Source organism: Bos javanicus, chromosome 17 (assembly GCF_032452875.1).
Source record: "Bos javanicus breed banteng chromosome 17, ARS-OSU_banteng_1.0, whole genome shotgun sequence".
Taxonomy (NCBI): Eukaryota; Metazoa; Chordata; class Mammalia; order Artiodactyla; family Bovidae; genus Bos; species Bos javanicus.
The window spans coordinates 62,702,521-62,719,054 of NC_083884.1; the positions used below are offsets into that span (position 1 = coordinate 62,702,521).

A 16,534-nucleotide genomic window follows, 5' to 3' on the forward strand; every position below is an offset into this window, starting at 1 on the left:
TCAGTGTGTGCGCTGCTTCTATAACAGCTTGCTGCAAGTGCTTTTCACCTTTTTCCTATAAAAGTGAAAATCCTCTTTGGATTTCTTTTGGTTAGCAAAAACAGGTACTAATGTAGGTCTCTCATAAAAGCTAAGTGGCATGAAGTGAACTTTCAACAAGCCAGAGATACCTGTTCTTCTGTTTTTACATTCTCCAATGGTGTGGTGTATCTTTACCCATTCGATAGGCAAACATTGGTACTCCTGCCCCCCGCCAATTGGTGTTGAAAGAATTCTGTTGATGTTGCACCTTCAAAGAAAACTTCTTGAGTGAAAAGCTAGCTTTACTAGTTGATTGGCTGGGTTTCTTGTGTTTATCTGTTTTTTTTAATTGTACCATTGCCGGGACTTTTTGTTTTCTTTTTTCCTTTTTTAAAGATTTATTTATTTACGGCCGCACTGAGTCTTCACTGCTATGCCTGGGCTTTCTCCAGCAGCAGTGAGCAGGGACCACTCTAGCGGCAGTACCCGGGCTTCTCACTGCCAGCAGCTTCTCTCGTTGCAGAGCGTGAGCCCTAGGGCGTGTGGACTGGCAGTTGTGCCCCGCGGGTCCTAGAGCACAGGCTCAGTGGCTGTGGTCCATGGGCCCAGTTGCTCTTTGGCATGTGGAGTCTTCCTGGACCAGAGATTGAACCCATGTCCCCTGCATTGGCATGTGGATTCTTATCCACTGTACCACCAGGGAAGCCCTGCTGGGATATCTTTGATATCTTCTGTTTCTGTCTTTGGCCAAGTTTTTCCTATTGTGATGGTACTATTTTTTCCATTGATATGTTTTGAGCTATTGACTCTTAACATAATTATGTGATATAAGCACTGAAGAAATATGTTTGATAATCTTTCAACTTCTTAAAAATCTTTTTTTTTTTCAGCCACCTGTTTTTACCAGTTTTCAAGACTATGTTACTGGGCTTCAGACTTTAATTTCCAATGTTGTGGATCATATTAAAGGACTTGAAACACATCTAATTGCACTTAAACTTGAAGAACTTATTTTAGAAGACACTTCTCTCTCGCTGGTAAGAGACTGTAGTTGATCAGCAGTAAGTTAAATAGAGACAGTCGAGTGTTGTCACTTGTATCACAGGGACGAGTTAGTTTTCAGTTCCCCGTTCTCTCCTTGTAGGACTTGAGATGAGAAGGTCCCTGGCACTAGTTTTTGTTGTGGTGGTGGTGGGGTCTTCTCCCCAACTCATCCCCCACTCCTCCCTTTTATACATTTTTGGGGGTGCTGTTTTACTGTGAAAACTACTGATGGATTGTTGAGGAGTGGAATTATTATTGTCCCTATTTTGAGCACCAGAGGAAACCAAACATACTTTTGAGAAATCCAGGGACAATCTCCTTGACTGAGAACTTCCCTGCTGCTGGATTGGTTGGTTTCTTTACCAGCCCAGCAGTCATCACATAAAAAAGGAAAGATGCTGAACATCAGAAATAATCATGTCAGTATTAGTTAGGCCAGAGCAAGTCAGCCAATAAGGAAGTACAGAATCAAAGGTACCAGTCATTAGTTTTCTCCTGATCATTGTTTTTAGGCTGGTTTCTTAAAATTCTGCAAGGAAAATCCCAGTAAAGTCACTTTTTAAAATGTAGGTTCTTTTTAAAAAACAAATTTAATAGAACAAATGGTGTCAGGTAAGTTAACATGCACCACCCTGGAGTAGGTTTAGGATTTTGGAAGGTGCCAGAAGGGCAGTTGTGGAGCCACCTGTTTCTAGCTTATTGTTCCAGTGATGGAACTCTGATCTTAAGGAAATGATTTTCTTCAGTAGTTTGTCTAACATGAGCCTCTGCTGATGACTGAGCTCCCCCAGTAATATGAGGCAGCCACCATCCCAGCCCAAGACTTCCACCTAGACCCTTGGAGGGAAGGGAATGAATGGAATCTTGCTTGGAACACCAGCTTTAAAAGATTGTAAGCCCCTCTTTTGTAAAAACGTCAACGTATTAGAGCTTTGAACAAACTGCTTACTGTGGGAAAGGGCTCAGAGCATTTAACATTTCCAAAGATTGATTAAAGGAATCAAACAAGTGATGCGTTTGGTTTTAGCCAGTTAAGCTGTATATTTAACTGTTTTCCTATATACTTGAGAATGAATATAGACTATATAGAATGAATATAGGTCATTAGAGGTACTAATTGATGTATTATTAATTTTTAGTATTTTTGTTTTCCTCTTAAGCCTTACATTATTTCAAAAAGTAAAATCTGTACATGGTGAAAAAAAAAATTCGAAGAGGAAAGAAAGAATATGTAGTACTGAATAAAATAGATTTGTGTACATACCTTTTAATGCACGTTTGGGTAATAAAGTGTGCTTATCTGGTTTCTTTTGGGCTTTAAAATACTGCCAAATTCACATAAAGCTAAACCGTTTTCAGCCAACCTTTTTTCCGTATTTAAACACTCCACCCATCCCCTTTATTTTTTGTGCTTGCTACCACAGGTCAAATGAGCAGCAAATATTTAACTCACGTATTTGAGCAGCCTTAGGAAAACTTTGGTCTTTTTTAGTTGTTCGGCCTCTGGAATCGGTGGACTTTATTAAAATGGAGGGAGGTGTGTCAGTATTATAACTAGAAAAGATGATACTGGTAAATTTGATGCCTTTAAAAAGTGGCTGTGATAATGTCTAAATTAATAATAAATTTCTGCTTTTTTCCTGTTTCCTGATGACTCTAATAGTAAGAAATCTCAGTTTTTCTACTTTGTATAGCTCATCAGAAAATAGTAGTGACTTTATGGCCCAAGTACTTAGTAATAATCTTTCTAACTTTTTTCCTTGTTCAGAAATCTCAATTTTCTGACTTGATATAATTTATAACTAAGATTACTTGAAAGAATAGTAATGCTAAAGCAACAGGGTCTTAGTAAAAAGTCACATGGAGAAATAGACATCTGTGATGAGTTTAGCCATCTTTGCATTTAATGAAATTGAAAATGACCCACTCCATTGTGATGGAGCTTCTCATGGAGTTAAGTGGTAATTTTAACTTACATGTGAAAAACTATAATCTGGGGGAATGCTTTCTGAGCAAGTCCACTCATTCTTATTTCCTTTGTAGGAAGAGAGAAAATTTTCAAAGACTGTACAAGGGAAAGTTCAGAGCAGTTATCTGCACTCACTTCTGGAAATTGGGGAGCTGCTGAAAAAAAGACTTGAGACCACAAAGAAACTAAAAATTTAAAAGTTAGTGTGAACCACGGGCACTGATGATTCTACAAGAGAAAATGACATCATCTTTCCAGGCAAAAACTACATCTGGTTGACCATCATTTTAAATCCAGAACTTCCTCATAAAATGCATGAAGGACTTTGATTGTGAATTAATTTTTTAGGTATTAAATGTATACAACTGATTAAATTATTGTATATAAACCAGAAGCAGGACCCTTGTCTGGGTTTGACCACTTTTTATACATGTTCATATGCATATGGCAGCCACAAGAGAACCCTACTTTTCTTCTTCCCTTCTATCACCAGAAACATCTGGTGGTTGGTGGTGGTGGTTGGGGGTGTCCTATAAAAGCAGCAATAGAAATTAAGCATAAAGCATTGAACTCAGAGCAGCTGAATGGCCCTACCATTATAGCAGTGGGTGTTTTGGTCTGGTCCTCGAGCCTTAGGAAGCAGGAAGCCAGTAGAGGGGGACCATGATTGGGAGCAGGCCCTCTTTCCAGCTGCTTGGCTCCCGCAAAACCCAAGGTAGGTACTCAAAGGGCTTCCAATTAAATTTGGCCTAAGCACCTGCCACTGAAGGGCATCACTCAGATGATGACAGGCCCTCGTTTTTTGGCTTAATAACGCCAGTGGCCAAGACATCCCCATCCTGGCTCCTGTGAGTTAAATCAGAGACAGGCTTCTGTTAACTTACAGCTGTTTGGAGGGGAAAGTAGTACAGACCACTTATAAGCCTGCTGAGGACTAGCTTGCTATCTTTTGTCTGTTTGGGAAAGACAGGAATCACTGTTTTAAAGAAGAGAGGTGTACATAATTTATGCAGGCAAGTCTAATACCAGTGTCATTGGTTTTGTGAGATATATATATATGTATATGCTTTTACATATATACGTATATTTTCAAGCATATATACATGTGTATATATGCTTGAAAATAAAGATTTAATACTTAGTGTTTTTTAAGTGGGGGCTTTGGGAAGGAAGAAAGGAAAGAATGTATATTAATATGGATTTAATCTAGGTTTTAAGTTTTAGGCTGGCAAAAGAAACATTACCAGTTGGGTTTGAGGTTGCATTGACTTTTTTCAAACTTGAGAGCTAGACCAGGATGGTGTTTAACCTTGTTCACCTGGAGCCCCCAAGACTAGCTTCAGTGGTGGGTCTGACAGAAAAGGTAAACACTGCTCTTGAAAATGTTACACATTTTATACAATTGCTTTGGTAATTTATTTGTGTTGGAATCTGTGCTTTAGTCTTTGGTCTTTGTTATCCAAATACCATTAAAGTTAGTAATTCTGAAAAAGCAAAGAAATGAATTTGATGAGGAAATTCAAGTATCTAATGGAGGATTGGTCTTGAAGGCCTTCCAAGTTCTCTCCAACTCACTTCTCCAGTGAAATGTGGTACTTTTTTCTTTTAAAAGCAACCAGAAAAAGAGCTTGGAAAATCTATTTATGTAAAGCAATTGCATTTTGTTTCCATCATTTCGACTTTAGATTCACAATTTGATAGGGTGATAAGTGTCTCAACTTGCAAGGAAACTGTTTTGAAAATTACCAAATTACCTTTTCAAAATAAGACTTGTTGGAAATCTTAGTCCATCCAGTAATTTCAAAAAACTAGTTTTGTTGTTAATTGGTAGCCACAACTGTCATACCCCATCCCAAAAGGAAAGAACTGCTTTGAACAAGATGAATTAAAAATTGATTGATTCCAAATCTAATTTAATAACATAACATTTCATGAAACTGTGGCCTATTTAGATGGAACTTTGTGGATGGGGGGTAGGTGTGTGTATGGCATGTGTTCTTGAAATGATGTTTCTCTGAATATCCAAAAATACTGTACATAGAAGTAGAAATGCTCTTTGAAACAAGTCTATCAGCTGACCATGATCATTCTAGAATGTGTGTGCTCAGTGAGCTGGCCTTGGTCCTCAGGGACAGTGTGTGACTCAGTGGTCTGCCTACCTGTTTTCTTTCCTAGGGGCATCTGGGTCCTCTACTGGTTTCAGTGACAAATAATGTTACGTTGGGGTTATGCTTGTTACTTCCTGATTTCCCCACTAAATGTAGCATTTCAATTAGATCCAACCTCTTACATTTTGAGAGAATTGTAAAAAGAATGAAATTATGCAGAAATGGCCAATATCTTTTATTGATCTGTTCTTTTGGAAACTGTCATGCACTATAAATTGTGTACAGTTAAAAAAAAAAAAATATATATATATATATATATATTCTTACATGAGTAAAAAGCACCCTCTCCAGCAATTGTATGTCATTGGTATTTGAAGAGAATTCCCAAATAACTCATTGCTGCTGCTGCTGTTTTTACTTTGTTTGGGTTTTTTGTTTTTATTTTGTGTGGAAAATTGATATTTAAAAAAAAAAAAGGAAAGCAGAAAAAAAAAGACTACTGTTTACAGACTGAAAAATTACTGCTTTTTATACTACTGAGATCCTAAGTTAAGACTCTCCAAAGCAAACATTTGGTTTAAATCATATATCTGATGTGGATAAAAGGTAGAGAAATTTTTAGTGTTCTCCACATAATGGAAAATGTACAAATGCCTAGTTGTGTTGCCCATCAATTTTGTATATTTTCATAATTTTAATTGTTCAAAATTGCATTATATTTTGCAGTCACTATGTTCAATCTGGATTTGTCTTTCATTTTAACTTTTAATATAAAAAGGGGTTTCAATGTATCTACAGCCTTGTTATTGAAACTCTACTTTGTTGCTCTGATTTATTAACATGGGAAGCATATATTCTTCCTTCTTCAGAATTAAGTGAAGCATAGCAGACCTACTTTAAACTGGATGGGTTAATTTATATAAAACACTTTCAATTTGGCACTTTTGCCTGGTTCATTTTTGTTCGTGTTCTTAGAAGCCACAACCTTTTAAATGGTGTAATTCATTTTGTATTGTTATATTCCTCAGAAAAAATGATAATACTTGTGAATTTAAAATTACTCCAAGGCCACACTAGTCCTTTTAATAGCACCTTGTGCTTTAGTATTCATTAATTAGATTTATACATGTATTGGGCATTTATTTACTGTGTGCCAGATTCCATGTTAGGCTGTGCTGATATAATGGTAAATGAGACTGTATCCTAGTTAGTGGCTGAAGTGGGGGGAGAGACAATAAAGGTAAATATTAGTTTGTAATTAATTCCTGACTGATAAATATAAGTCAGGGTATATGACAGGCGGGTCACCAGAGGACCTCTCAGGTGGCGCCATCTGACCTGAATGATGAAGCATCAGCCTTGGGAAAGGCATGTTCCAGTGACTGGGAAAAATGGTTCAAGTGCCTGGGACTTACCGGAGTGGAAGAGGGGTACAGATTGAGATAGAAGGTGGAGTGGGGATTAGAGCAATCAGGAAACTGTAGCCTGGGGAAGGAATGAGATTTCTAAATTTAGTGCGAAGTTACTGGAGGATTTCAGGCAGGCTGATGACATGGTTTTTTTATCCAAGAGTGTATGAACATACAGGCTGAGATCAAACGTTTATTCATACATGCAACACAGTGGGAAGAGCTGTTTTTCTTCCTAGTTTCCTTTCTGTCCTGTGATATTAAATGCCCTTAACTGAGCCCTGGAAAAGTCAGTTTTTGCTTCTTCAGGTATGAATTAATGCCACCTCAACATTTCTTTTTTTCCCCTTTAACAAAAAAATGGGCACTTGGCTGTTTCTCACTGCCATTTTTGAGTTCCTCAAAAGGTGGACTCAGGTTTATATTTTTTTCACGTTCCCTGTTTTTGAGATGCTGTCACCGCCTCGATGCAGGCATGTTATTCCATAGTAACAAGCGGAGGGTAAGCAACCATGAGCCAAATGCTTATAAAAATTATTTGTGGAGTACCCGTGTTTATGCTTGAGTGTACAGGTTTTTTGCAACCTCAGCTTCCACATACCTAGTAAAAGTGGGTCCCAGATAATGTACTGTTTACGGGTGAGAAAAGCAGTTATTGCAGATACGGCTACTAAGGCCAGGCAGTAAGGTAAGGGATGGGTAAGATTCAAACTCTTAAGCATTGATGAAATGAGCTAAAAATCAGAGTGTCCACCCCACCTCACATTCTTCATCTTGATTCTATCTTAGAAGTTCTCTATTGAAGAACCATTCTTTCTTAAAGCAATTCTAATGCCTCGTGTGTGTGTGTATACCACCAATTACCAAGGACTATTAGTAAAATTACCCTTGGCACTATTTGAGATAACTTGCAGGTTCTTTAGAACAGGACTCATGTTGGCTCCAGGGGCTCATTGTGCTTCAGTTTATCTGGAAATTCCCTTAAAAATTGTGTAGCATTTGATTGTAGGAAGCCATAGCCTTTATTACAGTCTAGTTAGTAGCATCTGAGCCACAGAATATTAGTAATTATATGCTAAGAAGTAGAGGGAAGGAATCCATTGGACATGTTAGGGAAGATTTTTGTGTGGCATATACAAATCACTGCAGATTCTAAATGAGAAACACAGCCTACCTTTAATGAAAAATATTTATGCAAAGAGTCTTTGATGTATGACAATCCAGTCCTATCCAACAGCCCGCATTTCTTCAACTCAAGACCCTAGGCTTATAATGATAGAGGGCATGGACCCATCCAATGAAATGCCCTTGGGTGGGTTGCCACTTTTCTATCTTTCCCCTTACAGTTGAGAAATGGGACCACGTTCAAGGACTGAATTTAGTTTTAGAGTCCTTTCTCTACCTGTCATTTGTCTTACTCTAATTTCTATAAGACAATGAATACTTCATTCTTTGGAAATGACTGTTTTAAGGTAGATGAGAAAAAATTAGAACAGCTCAACAAGTTTACCAGTGAGAAGCATGGAAAAAGATCTTCCAGATTTTTCAGTTAGAACTGAAATGATGAGTAGGGGATATATTGAAATTATTGGGCCTAATATCTAAATAGTTCTTCTTTTGTCAAATATTGAGAGTATCCATGCTGGCTATGGGCAGGTGTTTAGGCTTAAACATTTTTTATCTAGTTGGTTTGAATTGTTAGCCTAAGCTGTGGGATTTTTGTTGTTGTTGTTCCATCCAATTAAACACATGAGTTTTGCTGTATTTTTTGTTTCCAGTGATTTTAAATACCCAATCTGGCTGAAATGGAGGAACAAAGAATTGAAAGTTTTACTTGCCAACACTGCTCAACTTAAATTTCTTTGTGTGGGTACAGTTAGACATTTTATAAGCTGCCATTTGATATTTTCAAATAGTTAAGTATGGAAGTGTGAGAAGAGATTTGAAAGTCAGTACAGTGCTCTCCCACTCTGCTTATTAAAAAGCTGGTGGTTACTGAGTAATCAACAGCGACAAGGTGATTTAGATGGAAAACAATCCCTTTCTAAAGAAACTTTCAAATTGAACTGAGTTATATCATTTAGCTGTCTAAATGCAACTCTTAAAGAAACCTACCAGGTTATATTGGTAAAACTAAGAATCTGTTATATGTATCTCACGGAGCATGGGAAAGAATTTACTGCTATTCAGCTTCAAGGACCAGAAAACGGACAATGCATTCAATCAGCTGCAATCAGTCCACCTGAATCTGAAGACCTGTGGAAAGGAAATTAAAGGTAGGTCTTGAGCTCAGCCTAGTTTCCACAGAGTTACCAGGATAGTCTGTTACCCTGGTAGAGCAGATTCCACACCACCTTAGCTTTAAAAAAAATAAGTTTCAAGGAAAAAGTAGGCCACAGGCCAAAGTATAATTTGTAAAAGAAAACTGAATGGCTACAGGTCTACTTAACGAAAACACAGAAACTTTAATTGGGATCAGAATCATACCTTTCAAGAACCTGGGCAGTATACTCCTCTTTATAGCACCAATTCCTTCTGAGGGGGAATTTCAAAAGCCATCTAAGTGTTCACCAGCTGTCCGCGACCGGCTACAGAGATGTTCCAAGCATAGTCACGTCAGCGTCAGTATCCACGCATGCTCAGATTTCTGGTTTCATGCCACTTTTCCTAAAATTCCGTTATATCCCAGGAGAGTTTCACAGCCAGAAGGTAACTTACCCCTCCCCACCCCACCAAACCCTGGAGTGCCTTCTCACAGCTCCTCCTTCTCACCCCCCTTCTTCTGGAAGGCAGTCAAAATGTTTAAGCTCTTCTGGAGTTCTTCCTTCTTCCCATCACTCATCTTGTTCTTCTCAATCAGCTTGGTGATCCTGGTCATCTCCGATGCTGGGAAATCCTCACCTTGGTCCAAGATCTTTCCCATGATCTTAAGGTATTGCTCGGCCCACTTCTTGTCAGTCTCCTTCACACTCGCAAGGTTGTCCTGCCCCTGCTTCAAGAGGGACTGGCGGGCCTCCACACCAGAGGCCCTGATGAACTCCCCAGCAAGGGTGTCATATGCAGGCAGGCAACCAGGCATACCTAGGTAGATCCCATGTCCCTTTAGCCAGCGCTGGATGGCTCCAACCTTAACTGCCCCACTATACAGGACTGGGTTCTCAAAGTCCCCATCCTGGAAGAGATAGAAGATTGGGTAGTTCTCTTTGTCCAGCTTGTATTTCTCACTCAGCTCCATATTCAGCTTGTCGCCATAATCTGTGAATGGAAACCAGAAATGAGGAACAAGACCCTGAGGAAGGCATGGCGGGAGGTTGCTGTGAGGCCTATCTGAGCTGAGGAGAATTCCGGCTGTCAGAACTCCTCCTCTGCTACTCCCTAACCGTGTGGCATTAGTCAAGTCCTTTAACCTCTGTGACCTTCACTTTCCTCATTTGAAAAGGGGGAATTCTGCATATTTATTATACGTGCCACTACGTGCCAGGGACTGTCCTCTTAAGTGCTCGGGATTTAGTTGTGATTAAGAGTACCACACTCCCTGACCGCAGAGCTTACACTCTTCAAAGGGTGAGAAGAGATAATAAACAAAAGAACGTGAAGTGATTAGTGCCATGACAAAAATGAAACGGTGACACAGTGACTGGGTGAGAAGGCCTCCCTGTGAAGATGACATGAACTCATGGACCTGAAAACGAAGCAGCCAGACATATCAAGATGTGGGAAGTGTTTTGGGCAGAAAGGACTGCAAGTGCAAAAGCTCTGAGGCAGGAATGACCTGTGTGTGTTTAAGGGTTACAAAGTATAGTCTGGCCAGAGCTGAGGGAATGTGTGGTAGGTAATGAACACGGACCCTAACACTTGAGGGCTCTTGGGAGGACCCAATAAGGGGATATGTGCCACTTAACCTGGCAGAGTTAAGCGTTTAATATGTGGGGGTGGTGGTTTTGGTTGCTCAGATGTGTCTGACTCCTTTGCAACCCCATGGACTGTAGCCCATTAGGCTCCTCTGTCCAGGGATTGCCCAGGCAAGAATACTGGAGTGGGTTGCCGTTCCCTCCTCCAGGGCGTCTTTCCGACCCAGGGATCGAACCTGCGTCTCCTCCATTGGCAGGTGGATTCTTTACCACTGAGCCACCAGGGAAGTCCACCATGTGGTAGCTGTTACTATTTGCTGTCTTTCCCAGCAGGCAGTAGCAGCCCCAAGGGCTGACACGACGACAACTAGTTGCTTATACCTCACCAAGACCACCTATTACTGGGTAGTGGTATAGGAGGTGTGGGCTTCCAGTCCTAGGCCTGTCACTTTATAATCTTGAGCAAGTTTCTCTAAGCATCTGTTTCTTCATTTGGGGATCATAAGACTTTTCACAGAGCTGCCACAAGGATGACATACATGTAAAATACTCGGCACAGTGGCCTGGCACACAGTAAACATTTGAGCTGAGTTTCTGTGGTCATAGAATCTGCTCAAGCTAAGCCTGCCGTGGGTACCAGACTCCTTGAAAGGCAATGACCCCATTTACACTAGACGTGTGTGGCTCAGACAGAAAGATGCTGGGATGTTCTGACAAACAGGGAAGTAACCCCTAGTTTCTTCTCCCTCTGCCCTCCTCAGTCATTCCAGACTTATCCATACCTGAGATCCCCACCTCTGCCACCAGGAGATCATCACTGGAAGCTGAGTTTTCAGCCAGACGCTTGAACTCATCCTGCTTCTCACCATAGGGGTACTGGGTGTCAAACTTCACCAGGACGAACTTGCTTTTGGGAATGACCTGAGGGCACATAGAGCTGAGCAAGTAAGGGTTCCCAAGGACCTTTGGGGCTAATTCCCTTTCCCAAGGGACCTCTTTCAGCGTGGAAACCAAGCCCACGAGGGAGACAAGCTTTCACAAACATTCATTCATTCGTTCTTCATCCCTCGATTCATTTAACAATTTGATGATGTTTGCTGTGTCCCGGGGACCCCATTAAGTAGTTGCTCACACAAATCAAACTGTCTGCAATAAGCAATGCTGTAGACGTTCTAAGGCCTTCTCTTCCAGTGGCCCTTTTGGTAAGTTAAGACTACGGAAGCCTACCCTTGGCACACACTAGGTTAGCCCCTGTCACACCCATCATCCCAGGGGGCCTTTCTGGAGCCAACCAACCATCTATAAAGGAGCTGGCACCATGAAAGACACTCTGGTGCGGAGGTCCAGAGTTTGAACTCTGTAATTTCAGGGTTCACAGGAAGTTGCTGAGAGGCTAGGCTTGGGACAGTGTCCCCTCTCTAAACCAGTTAGATCAGTTTAGACTGGTTAACGTAAGCAGTTACATTAGATTTCTAGGTTCTAAACTGTCAGGATCAAGATTTTTATTTTAATTGTAAAATTTACATCACATAAAATTTGCCATTTTAAAGTGTACAATTCAGTGGAATTTATCGCATTAACTATGCTGCACAACCATCACTAATACCTACTTCCAGAATATCTTCCATTTTCATCATTGAAAAGAAGCCACATATCCATTAAGCCGTCATTCCTCAGTCCTCCTCCTAAGTGACTTTTTGTGTCTGGCTTCTTTCACTTAGCATAACGTTTTCAAGATTCATTCATGCTGTAGCATGCATCAGCATTTCATTCCTTTTTATGGCCAAATAAATATTCCATTGTATGGATATATCATATTTTGTTTATCCATTCATCAGTTGAGGGATATTTGGGTTGTTTCCACCTTAGAGTTATTTGTGAATAGTGTTGTTATAAACACTTGTGTATAGGCTTTTGTCTGAACACCTCTTTTCAGCTCTTCTGGGAACATACCTAGGAGTGGAACTGCAGGGTCATATAGCAATTCTATGTTTAACTTAACGAGGAAATGCAAAACTTCACTTTGATGGTTTTACCCAATGCACAGATTTTTATCTAATAAGCTCCCTCAGGTCAGTAGCACTGCTTTCCCTCCTACAACCTTTTATTTTTCTAATCAAAGTCATCATGGCTGGTTAATTTTTCAACACAGGCAATCACTGCTGTAATTAAATCAAGCTGACACTATTCCACTTTTTGTTAGTGTGTGTTCCTTATTTTGTTTGCTGTCCATTTGGTTTTAAAAAATAAATAACAGTGCCCAGGGACACAAAGGAAGAGGGAGTAGAGTCCAGAACAGGTAATCTTTAAATGGTCACTGATCCCCAGAAGTCTGAGCTCTGGAGCCTAACAAGCAGGGAAGACTTAAAAATATAAATCAGATCACATCCCTCTGGCCCATTTGGCCTTATTTTAGTTTCAACAAATATTCCTACCCAGGTCCTTTTCATTTGCTGTCTCTACTGGCTGGAGTGCCCTTTCCCTGGGCCTTTCCATGGTTATCAAAGCTGAGTACAAATGTCCTCTCTAACAGAGGCCTCCTGTGCTCATACCATCTAATTCTGCTTCCTTTCCATGGAACTCTATCATGCCACCCTGCACCAGTTTCTTCACTGCATTAATCACTCTCTGAAATCCTTATTTGCTTGTTGTCAGTCCTCTCCACTAGAATATACATTTATGAGAATAGGAACCCTCTCTTACCTGTTTTCTGCTGTATCCCTAGTGCCCAACATCACCTAGCATGTGACAGATATTCCAAAAATATCTAATGAATGAACAAACCCAGGGTAGGCTTTGGTAGCAGATGCAACATGTCCAAGGAGAAAATTTTTTACAAAAATACGTGATAACCTACCTTCAAAGGGAGCTCCATTTATATTACAGAATAATATTAATAATCATGTCTCTGTGTGTGTATGTGTGTGTGTTAGGTCACTCAGTCGTGTCTGACTCTATGACCCCATGGACTGTAGTTCACCAGGCTCCTCTGTCTGTGGCATTTTCCAGACAAGAATACTAGAGTGGGTTGCCATTCCCTTCTCCAGAATTAATAATCATACAGTGGTTTAATACTGAAATAGAACAGAGAGGACTTCATCTTTTATTTTCACCATTTTTAGCCATCACAGAATGGTTTTGAATGGCAAAGTGAAAGTCGCTAAGTCGTGTCCCACTCTTTGCAACCCCATGGACTATATATGGTCCATGGAATTCTCCAGGCCAGAATACTGCAGTGGGTAGCCTTTCCCTTCTCCAGGGGATCTTCCCAACCCAGGGATCAAACCCAGGTCTCCCTCACTGCAGGTGGATTCTTTACCAGCTGAGCCACAAGTGAAGCCCTCGTTTGAATGGCAAACATTTGCATGATTAATTTTTTCTTGTTCTCTTACTCAATCTGTACCTTTGAACTGCTTTAGAAATCTCTCTCCTTTCCTCATCCTTGGGGAATCTGCTTCACATTAACCTACATTTAGGCACCTTGTTTCTTCAATGTATTGATGAGTTCATCATTCATTCATTGAATTAAAAGGTACTGACAGCCTATCATTGCCAGGCACTGTTCTAAGTGAACACAGAACTAAAGGAAACAGACAGGGTCTCTTATTTTTAGTGATCGTAAAGGGCAAGAAACAAACAAACAAAAAACAACACTGGAGATCACAGAAAGACCCATGGATACAGTGACCCTAGGAAGCTCCCCTTTTGTTCTACAGTGATGGAAGAGAGTGAGATTTAGAAACAGATTGGAGAAAACATTTGTTCAGTCAACAGATTATTACTGAGCATCTTCTAGGTAACAGGTCTAGGTCGTGCAGATGATCAGTGAACAAGACAGACAAGGTAGTCCTTCATAAGTATATAATATTCTAGTGTGGGAGACAATACACTGCTGCTACTGCTGCTGCTAAGTCACTTCAGTGGTGTCCAACTCTGTGCAGCCCCATAGACGGCAGCCCACCAGGCTCCCCCGTCCCTGGGATTCTCTGGGCAAGAACACTGGAGTGGGTGACAATACACTAGGCAAGGAAAAAAAAAAAAACAGTGATGAGAGTTCAGAGAAATCAAACAGAGCAATGTGACTGGCACTTCAGATTGCACGAGGGGGAAATTGAGAAAGCTAAAGTGTTTATCACTCCGTTGTGTGCAACTCTGAAACCCTGTGGACTGTAGCCTGCCAGGATCCTCTGTCCATGGGGATTCTCCAGGCAATACTGGAGTGGGTAGCCATTCCCTTCTCCAGGGGATCTCCCTGACCCAGGATGGAACCCAGGTTTCCTGCACTACGGGCAGATTTTTTCCTGTGTGAGCCACCAGAAAAACCCCTGGAGTGGAGGGGGTGGAGGTAATTTGAAAAGATAACATTTAACCCAAGCCTGAATGAAGAGGAGCAACCAACCTTTCAAAGATTGAGCCAAGAATGTTCTACTCACAAAGAACTGCAAGTACAAGGGCCTAAGGCAATAAGGAGCTAGGAATAGCCAGAGGACAGAGCACTACAAGGGTGGTTGAAGCAGAGGGGACAAAGAGGGGAATCGTTAAGGTTCGATGAAAGGAAGAGGGAAGCAGGGATCAGATCATGCAGGAAGTCAGCTACCGTGTGAGCCGACTGAGAGGCTCCAGAGTGAAAATCTGGAGACTAGTGAGGAAACTACTTAAGATATAGCCTAGACTAGGGTGGTAGCTATAAAGATGGAGACACACCAGTCGATGAGGAAATACTGCTACCGTTAACAGTGCGAAGTTTCCCTCTAAGTCACATTTGGTCTGTGATGTTATACCATATCCATGCTTGGGTGGTAGCGGGTTCCCTTTGCCAAGAAAGGCCCCCAAAGCAAAGGGTACTGTGGGGGTGTGCCTGACAACCAACTGGTCATACCTACACTTTTGAATTCTTGAAACTTTGCATTCAGTGAGCCACAGGTGCCAACTCCACAACGGGGAACCCTTTCAAAAATACTGAGTTCAACCAAATGAGACAGATTTAGCGCTCCACTTCTTGGTTTCACTTCCCAGCAATGGGTACAAATTAAGAAAATAAAACGAATGGCTCTCTCTCAACACTCAGCTTGCCCATCACAACGGGCAAGGTTAGAAAGGTGCCAGTGGGTGCAAAATTAGAGGACTGGGACTGCATTCAGCCTTCAACATTCCCAAAGTCCATTTACCCAGGCCAAGACCCTAATTCTGTAAATATGGAGGCAGGGGTAGAGGCGAATTCTTCCATGTCTCGACCCGATTTTATCTGTCACCAGGCCCAAGACATTCACTAGAGTGGAAGAACCGAAACTTATTCTTAAAACCTGCACTTTTTAAGGAGACGCAGAATATAGTGGTTGCAATCGAAGCCAACGCGAGAGGGGCGCTGAAACGCAGGCTAACAAGCCGCCTTTCGACCTTCGCCTCAGCTCTGCTTGGAGCTGGATGGCATCCGCCTCGCACCGCCCTCCGGTACTCCAACTTGGGACTCAAGGATTGGGTCTCGCCCGGCACCGCCCTCTTCCCTTAGGCGACGGGAAGGCTGCATCTCCGCAATTCTTTAGCAAAAGAAGAAGCAAATGCAAATACTGCAAAGGTGTTTGGGGACCCTCGATCATATGCTCTATGGTCAGGATACGGTCTGGGCCCAGAGTCCATCAGTCCTACAGGACGGTGGGAAGTCCCCGGACCGTCGCTACAGACCACCTCCTGCCAGCTGTCAGTCCCCTGCGTCCCCTCACGGGTGCGCGCTCCCCTGGGCGGTCTGGCTGCACCTGAGCGCTAGATCCCCGGCCCCTTTACCTTGTAGAAAGTGATTGTATCCAGGGGAAGGGCGCCCTTGGTGTGCAGGCCACTGCTGTCTTGCGGCGCGGAGAGGAGGAACAGAAGGGGAAATAATGGGGAGAGAGAAGCGGCGCGGGGAATGGCGGCAGCCATAACGCCGGATTCTGGCAGTAGGTGCTGGGAAGGCTGTAGTGGAGAAAACGCTGACCCAGGGACCACGAAGTTTAGGCGGCCAGGCTCGGGTGCGCGCACGTGTACAGCCCACCGAGCACACGCCGGCCTAGGCTGAGAGGGAGGAGCCACGTGAGGGGCGGGGAAATGGAGCTGCCGCGCGTGCGCACTCGGCGAAGCCCGCACGGGTCGAGGGTG

General features: G+C 42.0%; 2 protein-coding genes across 3 annotated transcripts in view; one reads left to right on the top strand and one right to left on the bottom strand.

The window, feature by feature from the left end:
* NAA25 (N-alpha-acetyltransferase 25, NatB auxiliary subunit) overlaps window positions 1–8,315 on the top strand; it is a 66,187-nt gene extending 57,872 nt beyond the window's left edge. For both annotated transcript variants that reach the window (XM_061385008.1, XM_061385007.1), the window contains 2 exons: window positions 912–1,058; window positions 3,109–8,315. In XM_061385008.1, coding sequence (XP_061240992.1) covers window positions 912–1,058; window positions 3,109–3,231 — 270 coding nt within the window. In that variant the 3' untranslated portion in view covers window positions 3,232–8,315. The remainder of the gene's footprint in view (window positions 1–911; window positions 1,059–3,108) is intronic.
* A 678-nt stretch (window positions 8,316–8,993) lies between these two features.
* On the bottom strand, window positions 8,994–16,491 carry ERP29 (endoplasmic reticulum protein 29). Its single transcript, XM_061385026.1, has 3 exons — window positions 16,184–16,491; window positions 11,185–11,323; window positions 8,994–9,806 (listed from the first exon to the last, which is right to left on the bottom strand). Exons 1-3 carry the CDS (start codon window positions 16,316–16,318, stop codon window positions 9,304–9,306), a joined length of 777 nt encoding a protein of 258 aa, XP_061241010.1. The 5' UTR covers window positions 16,319–16,491; the 3' UTR covers window positions 8,994–9,303.
* Window positions 16,492–16,534: the final 43 nt, after the last annotated feature.